The sequence below is a fragment of the Egretta garzetta genome, unplaced genomic scaffold (assembly GCF_000687185.1).
Source record: "Egretta garzetta isolate BGI_Z169 unplaced genomic scaffold, ASM68718v1 scaffold293, whole genome shotgun sequence".
Classification (NCBI taxonomy): domain Eukaryota; kingdom Metazoa; phylum Chordata; class Aves; order Pelecaniformes; family Ardeidae; genus Egretta; species Egretta garzetta.
This window is the reverse complement of record NW_009259318.1, coordinates 3,099,970-3,120,653: the sequence shown is the minus strand read 5'-3', so window position 1 is coordinate 3,120,653 and position 20,684 is coordinate 3,099,970. Positions and strand designations below refer to the sequence as shown.

Sequence of the window (20,684 nt, the reverse complement as noted above, 5' to 3'; positions counted from 1 at the left end):
TGAGCTTATAGCAAGATCTACATTCTTAGGCTTATAAACCAGGTGTCCTTCTGAAAATGCAAGTGAGGATTGCCCTTTTAAACCCTGGATCTATATAAAAGCAAATAAAAAAGTTGCCTTAGGCATCATGACTTTTGACTTGAGTCTCTTTTCTTGTCAGCCAGAGCCTTTTACAACTGATAGGTAGAAGAAATTAAAAAGAGGTAAGACATAGTCCTAGACCAGGCATATTTGATTTCCCTTGGACGGCCTAAAGAAAAATAAAAAAATAAACTAACAAAATATTTTAGTTTTGAAGGCTGTACTGCAACACAGAAAACTGTGATAAAGCTAACTGTTCCATGATGAAGGTTCAACGGTGTACACTGAAAGTAGAAACTTCTAGCTTTCTCAAGTTGCAAAAATCTAGCTGCAGTGAGTAACTTGGCAGGTTAAAGCCACGCAATCAGATTTCAACAAATAAAACAGCCCTAAACAAAAGGTCTGTCTGACTACCTGCTTCATTTATCCAGCCTCTGAGATGACACAATTTGCTCAAGTGGCTCACAAGGAACAATATGATCAATTTATAAGAGAGACGCCATATACACTGAATCTGGTATGAACTACATCACACTTCTGCCCTTCCTCCAGAAAGTGCTGATGGCAGGGTTTAGACACACCATCATTATACTATGTATAAAACAATTAATATACCAAATTCAAAATGAAATGCAAGCTTCTTTATTAGCTTTTTATTAAGAATGCAGTTCAACAGTGTTCAGAGGACCTGGATGGACAGTAAATTAGCTGAAGTTTCCAAGCCCTCAAAGTAGGATATATGTGATATTTCTGCTGGCACTTTGCATTGAGGCAGATCAACCCCAATAATGAAATGAACTTTCAGAGGCATGAGTGTGAACATCAGACAACTACAGAAAATGTCCTAAGTAGTTTTATTTTTTACCAAGTTCCCATGGATTTTGCCTCGAGGAGGATTGGAATAAATCAGTTCCTGCAGAAATATGGGTATCTCTCATTTCAAATATTAATTGACTTAAAAAGACACAAATTAAACTAAGCATATTTATTATGCTTTAGAAGATACTGTGACCCAATTTCTTCTTAAAAGGTAAGAAGGAAATAGCATCAGAAAGCTTAGGTGGCATTTAATGGAAAAAAAAGCAAACAATGGAACTGTCAAAATTTTACAAGACAGCCTTTTTCTCCAGGGATTCCCAGTTGTGTTGTGCAGATCCAAGAGGTTCAGATGAACTGCAGATAAACATCAGCCTTTTGCGCACTTTTCTGAACCCAAACACTGGATCTTTTGTTTTATCTTGGCATTAGTCTTCACCTTTGCCCCTGAAAAGCTATAGTAAGTCTCAAAAATTGCATTCAAAAGCAATTAACTCCATCATGTGTAGTGAAGGTCAAGTATTACACTCTTCTTATTTGTATCATTACGTAAGTGTCAGCTTTGTTAATTCAATAAATTTTATTAGCATGTGCTTTGCCTCTATATCAACACTTTCCATTATTAAGGGGTTTGTTTACTATTACAGGAATCTTTGTCTCATCTTACAAAATTGTGTTACCTGGAACACTGAGATAGGCTTTCAATGAAACTAAGACACAGTCCTCTGGGTATACTTATAAAAATGGGATTCAAGTTTTTGGAAAGTTTATTCATTATCTTAACGTTTTTAAATCCACTCCTGATACTAGGAGTTTCAAAGAAAGCTAGTAGATGCCAAGACCAAAACAAGCACTAAGGGAGGATTCCTCACAATACGTGCATGTGAAACTTAAATCATGAAAATTCTTGTCACAAAATATCACAGATGTTAAAAGTTTACAGGGGAAACTAGGCACGTTTGTGGAGGACAAATCAGCTAGGACTATTAAATACACAGAAACTATGTCAGGAAGTCTCTGATCTGCAAATGGCTGAAAGCTTACAGGAAGGTTAGAGGCTTATGCATGCCCCTTTTCAATACATTTCCCAAAGCACCTTGCTTTTGGCTCCGTTGGAGTCAGGACTGCTCTGACCCAGCTTGGCTTTTATTCTGTTCTTGTATCCTTATCTTGTTTTAACACAGCTTTTAGTACTTTTTATCTTTGAGAAACTAACTTGAAAAATAACAATAATTGCTTCCAGTGAATTCAGATTCGGGATCTTTTATGACATCATTCACTTTCGAAAGGTAATAATACTATAGACACACTGCAATTACTTCATGTAATATTATCAAAGTTGACAACAGGCTTTCAGTAATAGCCTGATCCAAAACCCACTGAGGTCACTGGAAAGACTCCCATTCATTTCAATGGGCTTGGAATCAGACCTTAAGATTCTTTGAATGGGAATATAATAAAACAGGAAAAAAAAAGGAGCTGGAAAGGAAAATTCTTCTTATGTTTTTCTCCTTGGTGGTTTAATTTTCTTTGCATTGTTGTTTCTTTTTTCCTTGCCATCAATAAAAAAATAACACAGTCTGGAGGAAACATCCATACTGTTTACAAATGAGATTTTTAGCAATGCCTTTGAACTTGAAAAAATATCATATTGAAAATACATTTTCAGTGTAGAATAAGCCATCCATTCTGAGGAAAACTCAGGAAGAACTCTTTTTTTTCAGAGGAGAAGGAGAGTGCAAACATCTGTTTCCACCCAAAACAGACCAATACTATAACCACTCATCACTGTTCATCACTTGATTATTGGTGGGTTGGATAATACTGGGACTAATCATAAACTAACCCTAGTTTTAGTTCTGCGGACCATTTATCTGGAACCACTTATCTTATTTTTGGATTTGTGGAGGGTTTAGATAATATAAGTACTAGATCAAATAACTTTTGGTTTTGGTCTTGCAAACCCATAACTGAGCTTACCAGGTTTTGCACCCCTAACAACCATTTTACCTTTCTCAGTCAGTATTTATTTAGTCCATTTGAGGGCAGAGCCACATGTCTTTGCAAGAGGTATGACTTTGTAGAGTTGGCATGCTGGGGAGGGAGACATCATTCTTAGCAGGGCTGCCATGTTTTTGCATCTAAGAGAGCTGTCTCAAAGCAGCTATTTAGCAGTAATGTTGCAAGAAAAGACTAACAAGGGAAGCTAGTTGCAGGGACACAGATGTCCTATGATGCTCTCCACAGTAAAACTATCCATCATGAATTCTGAAGATGAGCCTAACCCAACTTAACTTACTTGTGGAAGCCACTGTTTTTGTTTTGTTTTGTTTTGTTTTTTTCCAAATATTAAGTCAAAGCAAGAATTTTTGATTAAAAATGGTAATGAATGATAAAAAAAACTGTGGCACATTTTGACTTGAACTTCCCCCTCAAATCACCTGGGGCTGTATTTGCAGGCTATATCTTCAGGACGTGGCTGGTACAGCAAGTCGTTGTGTAACCTCAGGCCTACAGGTAGATCATTCATATTGCTTCTGTTGTCCAGTGTTCTAGTGTAGGCTTTGCATATGAGTTGCCCAGGACTGAATCAATCATGGATACAAATCCATGTCTCTTCCGCAGTACTTCAGACTATTTTCAACACTTGAACACTTTGAACACTTGTTCAAATCCACAGACCCACCAAAGATCCTTCCAATCATTGCTATGACCCTTTTGACCCAAGATTTGGTAAGACTAAACTTCCTGAACATCTTCAGCTTCCCAAGCTGCTCAGAACATTTTTCACAATTAGCTTCTTTGCAGCCAACACTTCTAATTATTCCTCACCTCTGAAACAAGAAGCTGTTCCATAAAAAGTGCTTCTAACACTAGTCTTTTTGAGCACAAATTACAGTTCTAATTTAGTAATGTTACAGTTGAAATAAAATAATACATTCTTGGAGGTAAGTGACGTTTTTCCATAAATTTAACTTGCACATTGTGGAATGAATTTCCAAGCATAAATATTTATAAATGTATTCAAGATGACAGATTATTTTCCTGTGGTTGAAAACCAGCTTAGCTACAGGGAAAAAGAACTGTACTATTGAGTCTTCTGCAGCAATCAGATGTTAAAAATGTGTTTTAAGAGATACTCCTCATTCTGATAGTATAAACCATTCTAACCTCTGATAACATGGCATTTTTAAAAGGCTCTGAAATAACTTTGGCACCCTCAGTTACACTTACGACCGTGAATGCTGAAAGTCACTTGGGGATATGGGACTCAGTAAATTTGCAGATGACACCAAACTGGGTGGTAGTGTTGAACTGCTTGAGGGGAGGCGGGCTCTGCAGAGAGACCTGGACAGGTTGGATCGATGGGCTGAGGCCAACTGCATGAGGTTCAACAAGGCCAAGTGCTGGGTCCTACACTTTGGTCACAACAACCCCATGCAGCACTACAGGCTTGGGGAAGAGTGGCTGGAAAGCTGCCTGGTGGATAAAGACCTGGGGGTACTGGTTGACAGCCAGCTGAATATGAGCCAGCAGTGTGCCCAGGTGGCCAAGAAGGCCAATGGCATCCTGGCTTGTATCAGGAATAGTGTGACCAGCTAGGAGTAGGGAAGTGATCGTGCCCCTGTACTCAGTGCTGGTGAGGCTGTACCTTTAATACTGTGTTCAGTTTTGGGCCCCTCACTACAAGAAAGATGTTGTGTTGCTGGAACATGCCCAGAGGAGAGCAACAAAGCTGGTGAGGGGTCTGGAGCACAAGTCTTACGAGGAGCGGCTGAGTGAGCTGGGGTTGTTTAGTCTGGAGAAGAGGAGGCTGAGGGGAGACCTGATCGCCCTCTACAACTACCTGAAAGGAGGCTGTAGGGAGGTGGGGGTCGGCCTCTTCTCCCTGGTAACAGGTGATAGGACGAGGGGAAATGGTTTGAAGTTGCACCAGGGCAGGTTTAGGCTAGACATTAGGAAAAACTTCTTCACCGAAAGAGTTGTCAGGCTCTGGAATGGGCTGCCCAGGGAGGTGGTGGAGTCCTCATCCCTGGAGGTATTTAAAAGAAGGATAGATGAGGTACTTAGGGACATGGTTTAGTGGTGGGATGTCAGGGTTAGGTTAAAGGTTGGACTCGATGATCTTAAAGGTCTTTTCCAACCAAAGTGATTCTATGATTCTATGACTCTATGACTTCAGTTCCTAAGTCACTTTGGAGCTTGTAGGGACAGAGAATGAGATGGGGCCTCTGGAAATTTGGAGTCAATATCTTGCCATAAAAAATAAACACTTCTTTCAGTCCTTCCCATACAAGCACTTGGGTTTCTGATCTCCATGATCCCCACCACAAGGTTTTCCCAGAATGTCACCACTGTGGATATCCAGGGACTTCCCTCCCAGCCATACATTTTCAGCCTAAATGTATTTATGGCCAGTTCACAAACATTTGTTCTTCTTCTTACGCTGTCCTTTCCCTTAAATATTTCTTTTGCCTAGCAGGTAATTACTCCCCTTGCAGAATTAACAGACAACCCTTTCTGGCCCTTTGTTTTGCTAGGTTAAAAAGAGTAAACTTCTGTTTCCTACTAATAGATTACGTTGTCCTTTATGTCTCCTGTACATCTTGAAAATCTCCCTGCTGATCTTAGGAAGAGAGCAATTTTTTTCATGGATATATCACAGCATTTTCTTACATTCAGTTGGCATTTACTTATAACTAATTACCAGGCCAGGCCTTTCTTTTTCTCAGACATGCCAGACTGTTCACCACTATTAGCATGTAGGAGATTTTTTTATTAGTTTCCCTGTGCCTGATCTTGCATTTTTTATGATTGAATTTCATACCACTTCTATCACTCTAGCTGTCAAGGCTACACCAGTTCTTCCTGAATTATACCCTTGATTTTCCTTTGACCGTTCCAAAACTGAAATCCATAGATTGTTCAGAAAGGAAGAAATTTTTAAAGTGGAACCAACATATATTCTAACCCCCCAGCACAAAATGTTTAGAAAGGATATTCTCGCAGAAAAATTTCCAGCAGTACATTTCCAACTCATCATGCACTGACACATATTTTTAACATTTATTCTTAATTACCATTTACCACTACCACTTGAATGCAAGGTATTTATCTTTCCATGGTCATTCCAGGGTTTATTAACAGAATTATATGTTCATACATAATTGGCAGGATTATAAATCCATATTACTGTAGCCATGGGTATTTTCACAAAGGCATGAAGCTAATAATTTTTTCATAAAATGCAGTCACTATACCTGGGAGGAAAAGGCTGGGCTTTCCCAAGGAATGGTCCAATCTGAAAAGTAAACAGTGAATTACCAGCAGTGCAATTACCAAGCAACTTAAACTCTGTTGCTAGGAAAAGTATAGGAGAATAATTTACATGAGAATTTACAGTAGCTTTAAACTTAAAACAAAGCAAGTAAAACCATGAGACTAGCATGAATTTCTGCACATACAGCCAGGAGTTTAGTTCTTTAGAGGTTTTTTTCCAAAATCAAACCATGTAATTGTTATTTTTGTGAGCACTAATATTTTATTTCTTAGACTTTCATGTTGTAACTAAAACATAGTTATCCTGTGTCATATGTAATCTAATAACAAAGACTATACAAACAGAATGGCTTCTTAATAACATTTGCAACTATTCCTTGAATCTCATGCAGGCGGATTTAATATCTATATATGTTGACACAGTAGATTCCATTCAATAAGATTTTTTTTTTCATTTCATTTAAGGGCCAGAGAAGTTCAGTCTGGTGTCCCAGTCCATGGTGTTAACTTGTAAAGAGAAAAGCACTTTGTGCTGAAACAGAAGAGAATAATTTTGTGGCAAAATATTTCAGCTGCGATCCCTAAACTTGGAGAAAGCATGTGCATAGAGGAATGTGGGAAGGGAAACGTTCCAGATAGAGAGGGGAGCACAAGTAAAGCAGATTTGTCTCAATTGTGGAGAAACACAGAGAGGGGACAGAAAAGTAAATCATTATTTGAAAAGTTTTCCTTTTCTAAGAAGAGGGCAGAAAAGCTCACTTCATACTATAAACTTCACAGCATGCACTTTAATTTCTTTTAATTTCACTAGGAGGAGGAGGAGAGGAGGATAAAGGATAATTGTAAACTTGGTCATAAAAAGGGTTAAAAATGACTCCAAGTTAAATCCTCTAGATATTGTGCTCCCTGTTGTGCTTGCAATTTTGGACAATTACTGTTCATTAAGTACACATCTCTCCTAAAGCCAGCTGGCACCAGAGAAATCAAATATTTCATGAGGTAGACAGGGCCTACCTTCTTTGAAGTTCTTTTATCCGAACCATCATATTGAGGTGTCCTTGTGAGTACTGCTCAATCACATCACGTACGTCATACGGTTTCCGAGCTTGCTGTGAAAGGAGTCATACATGAGATTGAAAGTATAATTTAAACTCGATTTTTATTTCAGACAGGCCTTCATTCTATTTTTTATCTTCCAGAGGTTATTTGCTTACCATTTTGCAATGGTGTTTGCAATGAATAGAAAATATATAAGCATTGTACAAGTGCATATTTATTGTGGAGATGGAGCCAAATGATTCCCATTACTGTCAGTTAGAGTCATGTCTTCATGTTACTTCATACTGAGCAAAATATTAGACCTTCACAGAGTATTTAAAAAACACAAAACCGAGATATATAATTTATCTAAGACTATCATGTGCGATATCTCTTGGCTCATTCCAAAACTATCTGTTAATCATAATGTCAAAGGACTGAACCACAGAGACAGGCCCAATTCCTAACACTTGGACCTAGAATCCAATGTTACTAAAGACTAAAGATGTCTGGTAACAGAAATATTATTGCTTAAGCAACTGGGAGGACAGATGCTTTGCATAAGTCTGAAGATCGCTGCACATAGATTTTGTTTGCACTTCCTTGTCTTTAATGATACCTACGAGGTCAGAAAAAAGGTGCAATTCAAATAAATCAAAAAAGGACATATAAAAAATGCAAGAGACCTAAAAAACTGCCATCTGCCCAGCTTTATTCCAATTCTAATGAGAATCCAGATGCTTCTGCCAAGCTCTGGTTTCTTGCTTTAACTACTTAAGGCAGAATTTTAAAACAAGTCTAGAGAATTTGCGTAAAGTGATGTGATTATAAAAAGTGCAAAATGGTAAAATTTTATTAAGTGAAATTAATGTGTGTGTGGTGAAATAAATGCAAATTATGTCCTTTCAAAAATACTAGCATTTTCAGAGCCATACCAACCCCTATGGGAAATGTGGGGCAAGATGTCTCCTTTTTGGCTCTGACTCAAGAAAAGAAGAAAAAAAAAGAAAGGTAAACTGCAAATCTAGTAATTGGAAATTACTGAAAACAGCTCATTAGTCATCTTGTTTTCTGTTTCCACTCTGTCACAGCTTCAGCCAGAGCCATTAGCATGCCCCACTGCACACATGCATTGAACACCTACAGTATGTGCTGGAGTCATGCTTGGAAGGCAGCCACAGGATCCTAGAAATTTCAAATGAAAGCATGGAACTGGAATGGAAACAAATCCTGTGAAATGAATGAAGAAGCAAAAGCTCTTAATGATAAAATGCCTTCCTTGTGCTCAGCCGTCAGCACTTACCTGCTTTACTACTTTCACAAGAGTTCATGGCTTTGGTAGCGCGCGTGTACATTTGCGTACGTTTTTGAGAAGAAATACTTTGCAGGGGAGGGAGGTTTCAGCTTTCACTTTATCGCTTTTTTTTTTTTTCTGCCTTCCCTAGCTTCACATTTTTGCAGACGCTGACACATCACTATTTCTGGCCAGAAAAGCAGCCTATTGTCTTCACCCAGAGAAACAGTGCCAGTATCACTCTTTAGATTGACTAGCAGGGGTGCTTTGAGAGCATTTTGGCTAAATCCTCTGTCCTTTCCTTTGGACACTCTCTATTTAAACACGATGCATGGCGCAGAGCCTAGATGTACTGGGGATTTTTCCCCACCTCCCTCCCCTCTCCCCCACAGGCTACTATGTGCATAATTAATTCTACTCATTCCCAATGAAATTTACTTTCTCCCTCAAAAGAGGTCCTCTGTCTGTTATCCCTTTTACCAAATCATCAGCTTAGAATCCTATAGTCACAAAGTACTGTACGCTGCAGTCTGCCTGAGTCCTCTCTAAAGCATAGTAAAAATATCCTTCCAACTTTCATCATTTTTCTCTCCTCTTTTCCCATAAAGCTTTAGATCTGATCATCTTATGTCCTGCCAGACTTTGGCACAATCTCTTGTCATGTTTTATTAGGAAAGACTAGTACAACACAACTTAAGACAGCATGTAATGGGCTTCCAGGGAGGTTTGGTAAATGCAGAACTAAAGAACTTCTTTAACTTTCATTCTGTCCATAATCCCAGATCTTGGCCATTTGGGCTCAGCATTCTACACCCAGCATGCTTAGAGCTCCTAATGCAAAGCTCAAAATAATATTGCCCGGCTTTGAATTTCCAAAATCTAATTAGCATGGGGAGTCCTATAAGCTATATTTCACAGTCCCAAGAAAGAAAAAAACGGAAGATAATTCCTTCATCTTCTTCCCTAACACTAACACCAACTCACAGAATCCTCTCCGTAGACTGATCAAGTTCAGTTTTTAAGGTTTGGCATGACTGCTGTTGGCTGACAGCTCCAGAACATTAGGTCTCTAGTGGTTTGAAATATCCTAAATTTTATCCTAACTCATTTATATACCGGAATGGTGTCTTTAATTTTCGTTGGTTTTTTTGTTTGGTTTTTTTTTTTCATTTCTCATAGCGTTTATCTCTCTGGTGTACTTACAACATAATCCTGCTCTCCTGTTGTTTGCTGAGTTAAGCAAACTGACTTCTCCTAGTCTTCTTTCATAAGGTAAGGTCGTCTGAAGATACAATTCTGCATGAGCTTGGGAAATGTATGCGTTATTCTGTCTGCCCTGATTCAGAATCGAGTGCTGTGAGCTTATCTCAGACTTCTATCCCTTGCAATTAAGTGCTCAGCTCTAATCAAACTTGCTTGAAATTTAAGTTCTTGCTTTACCTTTTTAAAACCTCTTCAAAAGGATTATGAAAGTTGATTAACTTGCAGTGGACTCTCTTGTACAAAAAAGCATGAACCTTCAGACGGAAATAACAGGGGCTTTGAAAATCAGGCCAGAAGTTAATTGTTCATTTCCATGACATCACCAGCACATGGATGATGAGAATGATGATATCAGAATCACATTCCAAACAAGTTTCATCATAATGGATCTCAGTAAACAGGAAAAATAAGACAGCTTTTCCAATGCAGTACATCCAGTTTGAGCACTTTGTAACCTGATTGAGAAATTTAACTTAAGACTTCATAAAGACAGCAAATTTCCAGGGGGCAGATGCTCCACAATTTTATAAAATATGGCCTCTCTCTATAATGTCCCATTCTGGGAAACAAATTTGGAAATGTGGGCCACAAATGTGAAAGCAACTTTACACAGCATAGTACTCATCAGTAAGGTCTAGTGTCAGCCATACATAGCACATAATTAGCTGAACATTCTCTAACCGATGATCAGTATAGACTGTAACAGTATTTCAGCAGATGCTCCAACAGAGTCTTTTCTTCACTTCTTCTAGTAGGTGAGTCAGTATAGTAAAATAGGAAAACAAACAAACAGAGAGAACCCCAACAAAGCAAATGCAAGAAAGAGAAGTGAAAAAAACCTAGCTGACCCCGCAAATTCAGAAGCTTTTCGTATTGTCTTATACCTATGAATAGTTGACACCTTTGCCCATGCTATTAAAAAATCCACATAGGGTAAGTATGAGGCCAAGAGACTAAACAGTACCTTTGACTTATTACCACCACATGCACAAAGACAAGTTCACTCTCAGAGCACTTTCAATGCCATATACTTAAGCTTACAAATTGTACTTATGGTTAATGGTGCTACTTACCTGAAATTTTCTTCTGGCTACAAAATACTGCATCCTCCTGATGACTTTTACAGCTGTCCGATGTGCTTCAGTTAATCTGCCAAGAAAGACAAACACAGGCATACACCAGTGGGGTGAAAAAAATGTAGGAAAAATATCTTAATGGAAGATGTTGACTCTAAGCACCAAAATCTACAAATATGGTTTGTATGTATGTATGTAAATATGCAGATATACAAATATGTCTACAATGCAAAACTGTAGCATAACACATTGTGTGTATGCACATTTTCTTCTGTTGCTTTACCCTTTTGTATATTGCGGTTCTAAGTATAAAAACTGGTAAATGAGACAATGAAAGCAGGTGTACAAAGATAATACATGTGCAGGGGATTAGACAGGATTACTGTCAATGCATACAACTGGCATCAGTTTGAAGAATGTGAAATGTTTTTAGAACCATGACTGTATTCTTTATTTTGCATTTATTGAGTGTTTGCCCATGAGTTACATTGCACGGAAATTAAGTCCTTTAAAAAGTACTTTGAATTCTCCAGGAAGGAAAAAAAAATCAAGTATCACATCTAAAAAAAAAATAAAAAATTAACATAACACACCCTCTCAGCACACGTGTGTGTGTGCATGTGGCTGGCTGTATTGATATTCAAACACAGAACTGAACATATTATAAATTAGCAATATCACTTCACCCAGAGAATACTGTATTTGCAGAACACGAATTGTGCGACTTGGCTGGCAATTAATTACCACACCCTCTTATTTACAGTGAATTTTGGAGGGGTAGAGAGGAAGCAGGAATACGGTAATTATAAAAACAAGTATTTTATTTAAGGACTGACTCCTTCCCCATGGACTTCTTCATTCATTCAAAATGAGTGAACTAAAGAAAACAAAATTTTCCTTCCAAGGAAGCCACATTGTTAGGAAATCTATGTTTTATACAGACATGATCTTTGACATGTGAAGATAACCCTAGGAAAGCTTGCCAGCAAGTGTCTCAGGTCTCCTGAAAACACAATCCGCCGCCTCTTCCCAGTGTATCTGTCTGGGGAAAAGGAAGCATTGGTTAGGCCACCTACTTGGATGCCACAGTTTAGAGATGAAGTCTTTAAAAAGTGGAAAGATTACAGTGTATTATTTCAAAGTGGAGTAAATAAAAGGTAAACAAACAGGGACTGTATTTAAGAACTAGCATAATTTTTCATTTTTATAATTTCTCTTTGATAAAATTAGTGTTTCTGACTGAGTGAGATACCACAGCCACAGGAACAGGGTTTTTTAAATAAGCTTTCAGTAGCTCTTTCTTGATCTTTCTATTTCAAGTCCCAGTTTAACGTTAAATAGATACACAAATATGTGTGAAACTCAAGTGTCTCTACTGCATATATCCTCACACTTCATATATCTATGTATATTCATGCTCATATCCACATATATACACTAACACATGCAAACAGATGGAAGACAATACAGGGTAAGCATGATTCAAGGACCATCATTGTTGTATACCATCAACAGCATTGCTAAGTACAAATCTTTGCATTTGTGTAAGCCCATCAAAGGGATTTCAGAAGTGTCACTGACGGACTACCAGTAGTTTAGCCTACAGGACCTTTATTATGGTGTAAGAAAAGCTCTCAGCTTGACACTCGGGGCCCCAGCTGAGCTCCTGTGGCTGGTGACTAGAATAGAGATGACATTCTGCTTGTAGATGGCACACACTTGATAGAGAAATCTTTGTCTGTCAGCCTGTACAAGTAAGATATGTACATATTTTTGTTACCAGAAAAGAATCACAATTTAAGTTTTAGGGTTCAGCCTACCTCCTTTGTGTACCAGTTGAGATAAAAGCTTGAAACTATCCCCCAGCTCTAAAGGTTGTGAGACTTCATACATACTTAAGAGGGTATTTTTAGTGTAATCCATATGAGATGGTTCATGCACTGTTTAAACAGCCTCAAATAGATAAGCTTAAATAAGTCGGACATGGAAACAAACCAAGGCAGTAATTTCTTCCTAATTCCCCTCCTTCAGCAGCAATCAGGGCTGCAGAACTTTTTCCAATGTGTTATCAAGTTTAAGTGTCCAAAACCATGAGGCTGGCTCTTGGAACTAGATGCACAGTTGAACAGGCCTCATTTTTAGAGAGAAAAGTTATTTATTTGTGAAAATAGCAAAGAAAATCACCCGACTATAATTCAAAAACGCTTGATGCTGAACTGTTCCAACTGGCAAAATTCTCACCAATCTCACTGGGAGCAAATTTTGAAAAATAAGTTACTGTTCAGAATTGATGTTCACTAGTATTAAACTGAGGGACAGGAATATATGAAACACAGTTTAAATGGAAAGAAGACAGCATGAAAAAGTGCAAATCCATAGACTGAGACATGTGGATGTGTCATCTTAATTGTCTCAATAAACCCATAAGGAACATAGCTCAGGTTGACAGAGAGCAGCTCTAGATGAGTTAAGCTCCCTGCTCTGCACAGTAAGCAGAGCTATTCTGATGGGGGTTGTGTCAGTGTGGCTGACTGTGATCCTAAATGTTTTTGGAGATTTTAGCTGATTTTCGCAATTTCCTAGCAGTGATGTCCAGAATGGATAATTACAGCTATTACTGGCCAGGTTATATATATCCCCATATTTAGCCCAATACATTTATCCTGCTAAGCTTTATATTTTAGCCCAAAACCTTGGATAAGCAAAACCCTACCAGCCTTGAGGATGTCAGTCTGTTACATGCCAGAAGGATACAACAGGAGAGAACAAAAGGTCAGAGATGCTTTAGGTCATGCTTTAGTAATGCTCAGTCAGTAGAAACACAACATTGCTTGCAGTGAATCTCCTAGACATTTTGAGATATGCAGCTCAAGAAACAACAACCCAGGGGGGTTGTGGTGGACACCATACTTGCACTCTCTTTCCTTGTGGCAGAAGACAGAAATGGACAGATCTTCACAGGTATTATGGTTCCTAACTCCCATGGGGGTGAAGATTTAACTACTTTCATAGCTCTAGCTCCCAAATGAAGCCAGTAGGACCTGAGCACTTGCTTTAAGTAGGAATATGGGTCAGTGGGTGACCACACACACCTCCACCCCATGAGAGCAGCCAGGTTCTCCTGCCCCTGTACAGCAGAGGGGAGTGGCGCACACACACACACACACACACACTAAGAGATGCTTTACAGTACATTAAAAAAACTATTTAAATTGTTTAAAAGCTTTACCTATAAAACCAAGCATAAATGCTGGACCTTGTAAAGATGGGGTCCATGCTGAGGTGGGGTGTTACTATTGGGTGGGTTGTTTTTTGTGTATGTTTTGCTCACAAGAATATGTTTATTTTATTGATAGACAGCGGCGTACTTTCCCATCTTTTAACCTAAACAACAGGTAAGAAGGTTTTGTTAAAACCTTCCCCCAAAAGACTGTAAAGGAGAACAAAATGACATTTGAACAAAAGTGATCAGGGTTTTAGAAAGTTATGAGCACATAAAAAAATTAATAATGGAAGCTTGTAACATCTGTAACTACAATGGATACCATGAAATGTCTACTGAAATAGCATATACTTGGATCCATAAATGGTACTGACATCTTCTATGACCATGTCTTCAAGTAGGACCCAAGCCTTGGACCCGTTTGCAAAACAGCATGTGTTCCTTACCTCCCTGTTAACTGATCGCTTAGCAGGATACTCAATTTTAAAAGCAGTCAAACCTATCCTTAATTACAATGAGTCTTTCCTAGTTTGGCTTACGGACCCCTGGGCTGTCATATCCCTGTGGTAGGGCAGGGAAAAAGAGTAGTGGGCCGAGGGCCTGGAACATATATGTTAACAAGCAGTCCCTACCGTGATCCGATGTTGAGTAACTCCCCGGCAACTATTCTAGAGGGTGAGGGGGAAAGGGGCCCCTCTGTTCTGGCTGACTCGACCTTCCCCTCTGCAGGTTTTGAGTATGTCTATGTGGCTGCAGAGCCTGGTGGGACGGCTGTGTGCCAAGGAGGCACTGCAGCCCCAGGTCTGGTCCTCTGGTTGTGGCTCAGAAAGCACTGTGAAAAGTCACTACTTTTAGCTTAAAACACTTGGATGCATTTATGACTTTTTTCTTTTTAACTGCAGAAAGGTGGTAGCCTAAGCCAAAGAAGCCAAACATTTTCATTTGAAAATAATTGAACCAGAGGAGGAAAGAGAGATGATCAAATCCAAATCAACTCTGGAGACTATCCACAGAGATTTTTTTTTTTATTTTATTTTTATATACCACTCTGTTTGTTAAAAGCTTGTGTTGGCCAGTTCAGACCTACTCTATTTCTTCTTCTTTTGTATGGAGCCTGATAACTTTCAGCTTAATGTGCTTTGGAACAGCCAGGGAATATTTTAAGTGAAAAACAGATATGGAAACGGACCCTAAACACAGGCAAAGTTACAACTATTCCAGGCCATGCTGAAGCAGGGCTCAGGTCTCCAAACAAGCCTGTTATCAGTGTGATGCACCTTTCAGACCAGAAGCATTTTTTAATCATTAGAGTTCACTTCAATGTAGAGACAAGGGGAAGGGCTTTATTCAGGCTGTGCTGCAGGATGGCTGCAGATAGTGGAATGTGCATTCCAGGCTGGTTTTCCCGCTGTTTATTCAGGTGTCGTGAATTAGAAGAGTTATTCAGTGTAACGTAACTACTTTGATCATGAACTGTGGAAAATAAAGGCCACTTCAGCAAGGTCAATTATAGCTCTCTGTCCCAATTTGCAAAACTGGTTTGCGGATACATGCTTACAGTACTTGGATTACTGCTGAGCTTCATTCATTTGTTACGTTTTGATTGCTGATGTCGTGGTTTAACCCCAGCTGGCAACTCAGCCCCACACAGCCACTCGCTCACTTTCCCCCGGTGGGATGGGGGAGAGGATCGGAAAGGTAAAAGTGAGAAAACTTGTGGGTTGAGATAAAGACAGTTTAACAGGTAAAGCAAAAGCCACACACTCAAGCAAATACAAGCAAAGCTAAACAAGGAATTAATTCACTGCTTCCCATGGGCAGGCAGGTGCTCAGCCATCGCCAGGAAAGCAGGGGTGCATCACACGTAACCATCACTTGGGAAGACAAACGCCATCACTCTGAACATCCCCCCTGCCTCCAGCTTCCTCCTTCTTCCCCCAGAGTTATATGCTGATGGGGAAGGAGCAGAAAAAGCCTTGACTCTGTGTGAGCACTGCTCAGCAATAATGAAAACATCCCTGTGTTATCCACACTGTTTTAAGCACAAATGCAAAACACAGCCCCATACTAGTTTCTATGAAGAAAATTAACTCTATCCCAGCCAAAACCAGCACAGCTTAGCAGGAAAACACATGTGAAGTCACACCAACTCTGTTTTAATACTGATCATTGGATAATGTTGTAATTCTTGCCCAGATTAACATACAATGTCATCTATTCTGGACTTATTCACTTGACATTAGTTTCTAAGCCAGCACAAACAGTGACTAGGTGAGTGATGGCAATTGAAATGTAAAGAAGTTATGTGAGAAGCTCAGCCCTTCATCTGCCTTTTTGTTTTCCCATCATATTTGGTTAAGAGTATTCACTATCCAGCTCTGTTTCTGGGAAAGAACTTCCATTCTCAGTCATAACTTTATTTTTTCTCATGTATAATTATCTCAAATGGGCTGATATTTTATTAGGTAAAATATAAAGCAAGCCTTATTTGCACTGAAAGCATTACCTGAGTCAATACAAAACATGAAATGCTGGCATCACAGGGTACTTTTTGTCCCCAGATGCATGTAGGACAGGCCACTTACTTTCAGAGGTGAGCTTTTTCATTAAACTGCCCACTGTTGGTGAAGGGCAATATTTAGCAGAGATGAATATCACCTATATTCAAATGTAGCTAAACTGTGTAATTATCCCATCATACAGACAGCATGCACCGATAAATTGTTGGGAGAGAAGAAAGGTGGGAAAACAGAAATCACAGAGGACACAAAATTAAATAACAATTTGTCCATATGCTGTCACATGCACCATGTGGACCTTCTATTGATGGAGACAAATGGTGGATAGAGATGGTTCTCATCACAAGAACCTTAAAGAAAAGAAGCTTATATAATGTGTTTTAAATACTGAGGGAAGTTACAATGTCCAAATGGAAAAAAAAATCTTCCTACCAGTACATTAAAATAAAATTAGTATTACCTTCAGCTAAGCAAAGCCAGACAAAATGTCTAGAGCCTTTTAAACCACTTGAGTTAAGAGAAGGTTGCAGCTTGAATCTGACATGCAAACACCTGGAAATGTCAGGCAATGATTCTGATTCCAGAGCTCACCCCAAGCCAGGAGCAGCAGAGAAGTACAACATAAATATAACAGAAGAGGTTTCCAGTCTTGTAACATTTCATCAAAGCCTTGTGAAGAACAGATACTTTGGAGAACTTCCACCACTTACATGATGGAAATTTTTTAAGACACCATTTGCACTGAAACCTGAGAGAACATTTCAGAAAATGTTGGCGCAACTTTAATTTTCCTTTTATTCTTAATCACAATCCCACCTTAAACCTACCTCATCTCTATTCTAACCATATCCTTATCTGAACCTTTTATTTTCAAGCCCATGTTTGGCTCAAAACTATAAGTAAATTAGGATTGGCTTCTCTAAAAAACAAAGCAGCCTGGAGGCCTATTTGGCTTCACCAAGCTCTGCTGACAGCCTCAATTTATGAAGGAATGCTGCTGATTCTGCAAATCCCTCCTCAGCAGGTACAGTGCCAGGCAAAGTAGGAAAGAGTACAGAAGTGACAAGTTCATGGGGGGCTGAATCCTGGCATCTGGTTATTTTGCTGAAGATTTTGTGGCATTTGCTATCTCCACACATCCATCACCATTTACACTGCTGCCTCTATGAATTCATTCCAGAATGCAATTGCTTCTGCTTCTACTTCCCTCTGTAGCCTGGCCTTCCCTGAAGTGCACAAGAAAGAAAGCAGATTTCCGACAGCAGTGCTCCTAGGGATTGCGGCAGGGAAGACAGGTAGTGCAGGGACAGGAGAACAGCTCTGAGGAGAAACTGTTAGAAGAGGAAGAACTAGGACATCATTTATAGGGAGCAACTGGCAAGACAATATATTGGCAGAGGAAACACCTCTGGGAGAAGCAGCAGCACAGGGTGTTTTCTTGATGCTGTCCATGAACAGAATAAAAAAAAATAAAAGATCCTGAAAATAATCAGAGATGGATGTAACCTGCTCGCTGAATGTGATTTAATGAGGAAGAAAACCCCTTGAACTTGGAGTTGTTTTTCTCAACCCTAGACAGTTGGAGTTTTCAGTTACAAGTTTGTTCTGTAATATTACAAAGTGGGTTTATTGAGAAAGTGGGAGAAAAGGTCTGTGTTAGCCCCTTTCTAATTAAAATGCATAATTAAAATGAGTAATTAAGCTTACTACAGAATGCTCTTGTGTCTGGGAGCCCAACTGCCCTTGAACAACAATTCATCTGCTGAACTGTCTCTGAGAACTAAAGTAACCATTGGATATTTTGGTTACATCTTTCCTCTATGTTTTGTTGGCAGCAAAATAAAAGTGCCTGGTCTCTTTTTTGCCATTTTATTTCTTCCATTCTTCCTGCAGTGTCAGAACAAACAAGATGATGTCATAGGGATGGCTTTTCAGTGTGGAAACGCAAACACAGAAAGATTTTCTTTTTTTTTTTTTTCCTGAGCAAACAGCTTCTAGAAATTGCCACAATAACTTCCTGTATTAGCACTGTACCGTGACTGCTTCTGGTCCCAGGATAGGTGAAATGCTCTTGTCTCCACGCCAATTCTCGTTTGCTTAGAAAACAGACCCTAGCCACAACCACCTTCTTGGGAGGTGGACAAACACTGACAGACAATGACACATTTTTACCTCATGTTACAACAGTCCCTGATCCTAGCAGATAAAAGTATTTTTTCTCTCTCCTGAAGACTTGGCCTGCATCAATTCGCCTTTTAAAAAAATGCCAACAGAACTGAATGCCTAGCTAGTAAAAGGCACTGCAGAGACAGCCATCATCAAGCCCAAACAACCTCCCAGCAGAGGAGATGCTTTTCTGGAATCTGAATAGCCTTCACAGCGGTGCAGGGGGAACTAGAACGGTACAGCCTTATTTGATGGGCTCTGGTTTGCTCACTTTAAAAATGCCACAACCCAAATTAACGAACTTTAAGACTTCATTTTCCTCTTCACTGTATTCAGCATTTATGGGAACAACGTGGTGTTGTTAATATACACCAATGACTGAGCACTGTATTTATGCCTCAATGATTTTCTGTCATGAGAATATAATGCCTGGCAAAGACTGATTCTCTGAAATACCAGTTTGTTTGGGGTCATTAATCTTAATTCTTATCTTGCCTGAATAGGAACTGGATAACAGTCAAGTCAGGGAATAGTTCTGAGAATTAAGACTTCAATGGCTTTTGGGCTGCCCAAGGCTTTACATTTCATTTAAAAAATAAGTAATTAATTAATCTGCACCAAGTACTAGGGAGAGACCCTGTGGAATTGAGCAAAATGCTTCTTGTGGTTTTAAAAGACAAAAAACAGTGGCTTTTGGCAGGATCTTTCATTAGTAGCTCTTGTGATTTAGTAGTTACAGCAGGGGCTATGGAAACACAACTCCTGGCTTCTTGAATTGATTGATTTAACTGGCCTCTGTCTCTCTGGGTGATCCTGTGCAAGTCCTTTTACCTGGCTATGCTCTAGTTTATATGCCTATAAAGTAAGTGTAAAACCTGTCTAAGTCATGGAGGTGTCATGAAGCTTACTTCACTGAGGATTTTAAGGCAATTAGCAGTCCCAAATGAAGACGTGTTTTATTTATAGAATGACTCAGCAGAAAAAAAGAGTAATGATGATATTTTTTTTTCCCCCTTAATGATGATAAGACTTATCTGCAGGCTTAGGGTAAACTGCCACGTCACTGCCCCCAAAGCAGAGGCTATTTTCCAAAGCATTCTCCCCTCTCCACCTTCACAGCCTCTGCTCCTCCTCTCCTGAGCACCTGAGCAATCTGTTTGGGAATTAGTTCCCTGTTCACCAGATACTCAGCAATGCAAGACATCTATAGCATCTGAAGCCAAACAGGACCATTAGATCATGAACGTGACCTGCTCAACAGTGCAGGGGATTGCATTTCACACAGCTGCCCTTGCCCTGAGCCAAAAACCTTGTGTAGGACTAAAGTAACTTTCCAGAAAGGCATCTGGCCTTGCTATAAAGACCTTTATATACTATTAATAAAGTGCCTTATTTTTTATTTAAATTTGTCAGTATTCAGCTTATAGGCTCCTCTCTCCAACTGGAGTAGCAGCAATTTTAGCCTTTTCCATCCCTGTTTTTCTCCCAGGGACCTTCAGTGGTGCCAGACACACTGCCTCTGGCCTGGCAGGAACACCAGCGAGAAAGAAATCCTAAAGCATTTTTTTTTTTTTTTCTGCCTGTGGTTTAAGTCATGCTATCCATAATTATAAAGATTCATAATGGAAATGCTTAGACTGGCAGGCATGGAGAACGAGTGGGAAGGTCTGTGTGTGGAAGCGTCAGAAAGGGAAAAACAGCACAAAAAGCCCCATGAGGATGGCAGGTGCTTGTGGGACCTACACCATCAACATCACAGCACGCTTATGAGCAGCTTTTGAAGATACCCAATTCAGGAACACAAAGGAACAGGTACAGTCAGGAACCGCCTCCACCTAGACTGAAAAAGGACTCCAGCCACTGAGAGGTGATGGTAGGAAAATACAGAAGAGGGCTGGAGTCTTAAGACACCCTAAGTAAGGGGAAAG

At 39.4% G+C, this 20,684-nt stretch overlaps 1 protein-coding gene across 1 annotated transcript in view; it reads right to left on the bottom strand.

The window, feature by feature from the left end:
* LOC104124223 (potassium voltage-gated channel subfamily KQT member 1-like) overlaps window positions 1-20,684 on the bottom strand; it is a 316,296-nt gene that overhangs the window by 4,873 nt on the left and 290,739 nt on the right. The window contains exons 13-15 of the mRNA XM_035892082.1: window positions 10,846-10,921; window positions 7,192-7,286; window positions 6,159-6,199 (exon numbers count right to left, since the gene is read on the bottom strand). Of these exons, the coding sequence (XP_035747975.1) occupies window positions 6,159-6,199; window positions 7,192-7,286; window positions 10,846-10,921 (212 nt within the window). The remainder of the gene's footprint in view (window positions 1-6,158; window positions 6,200-7,191; window positions 7,287-10,845; window positions 10,922-20,684) is intronic.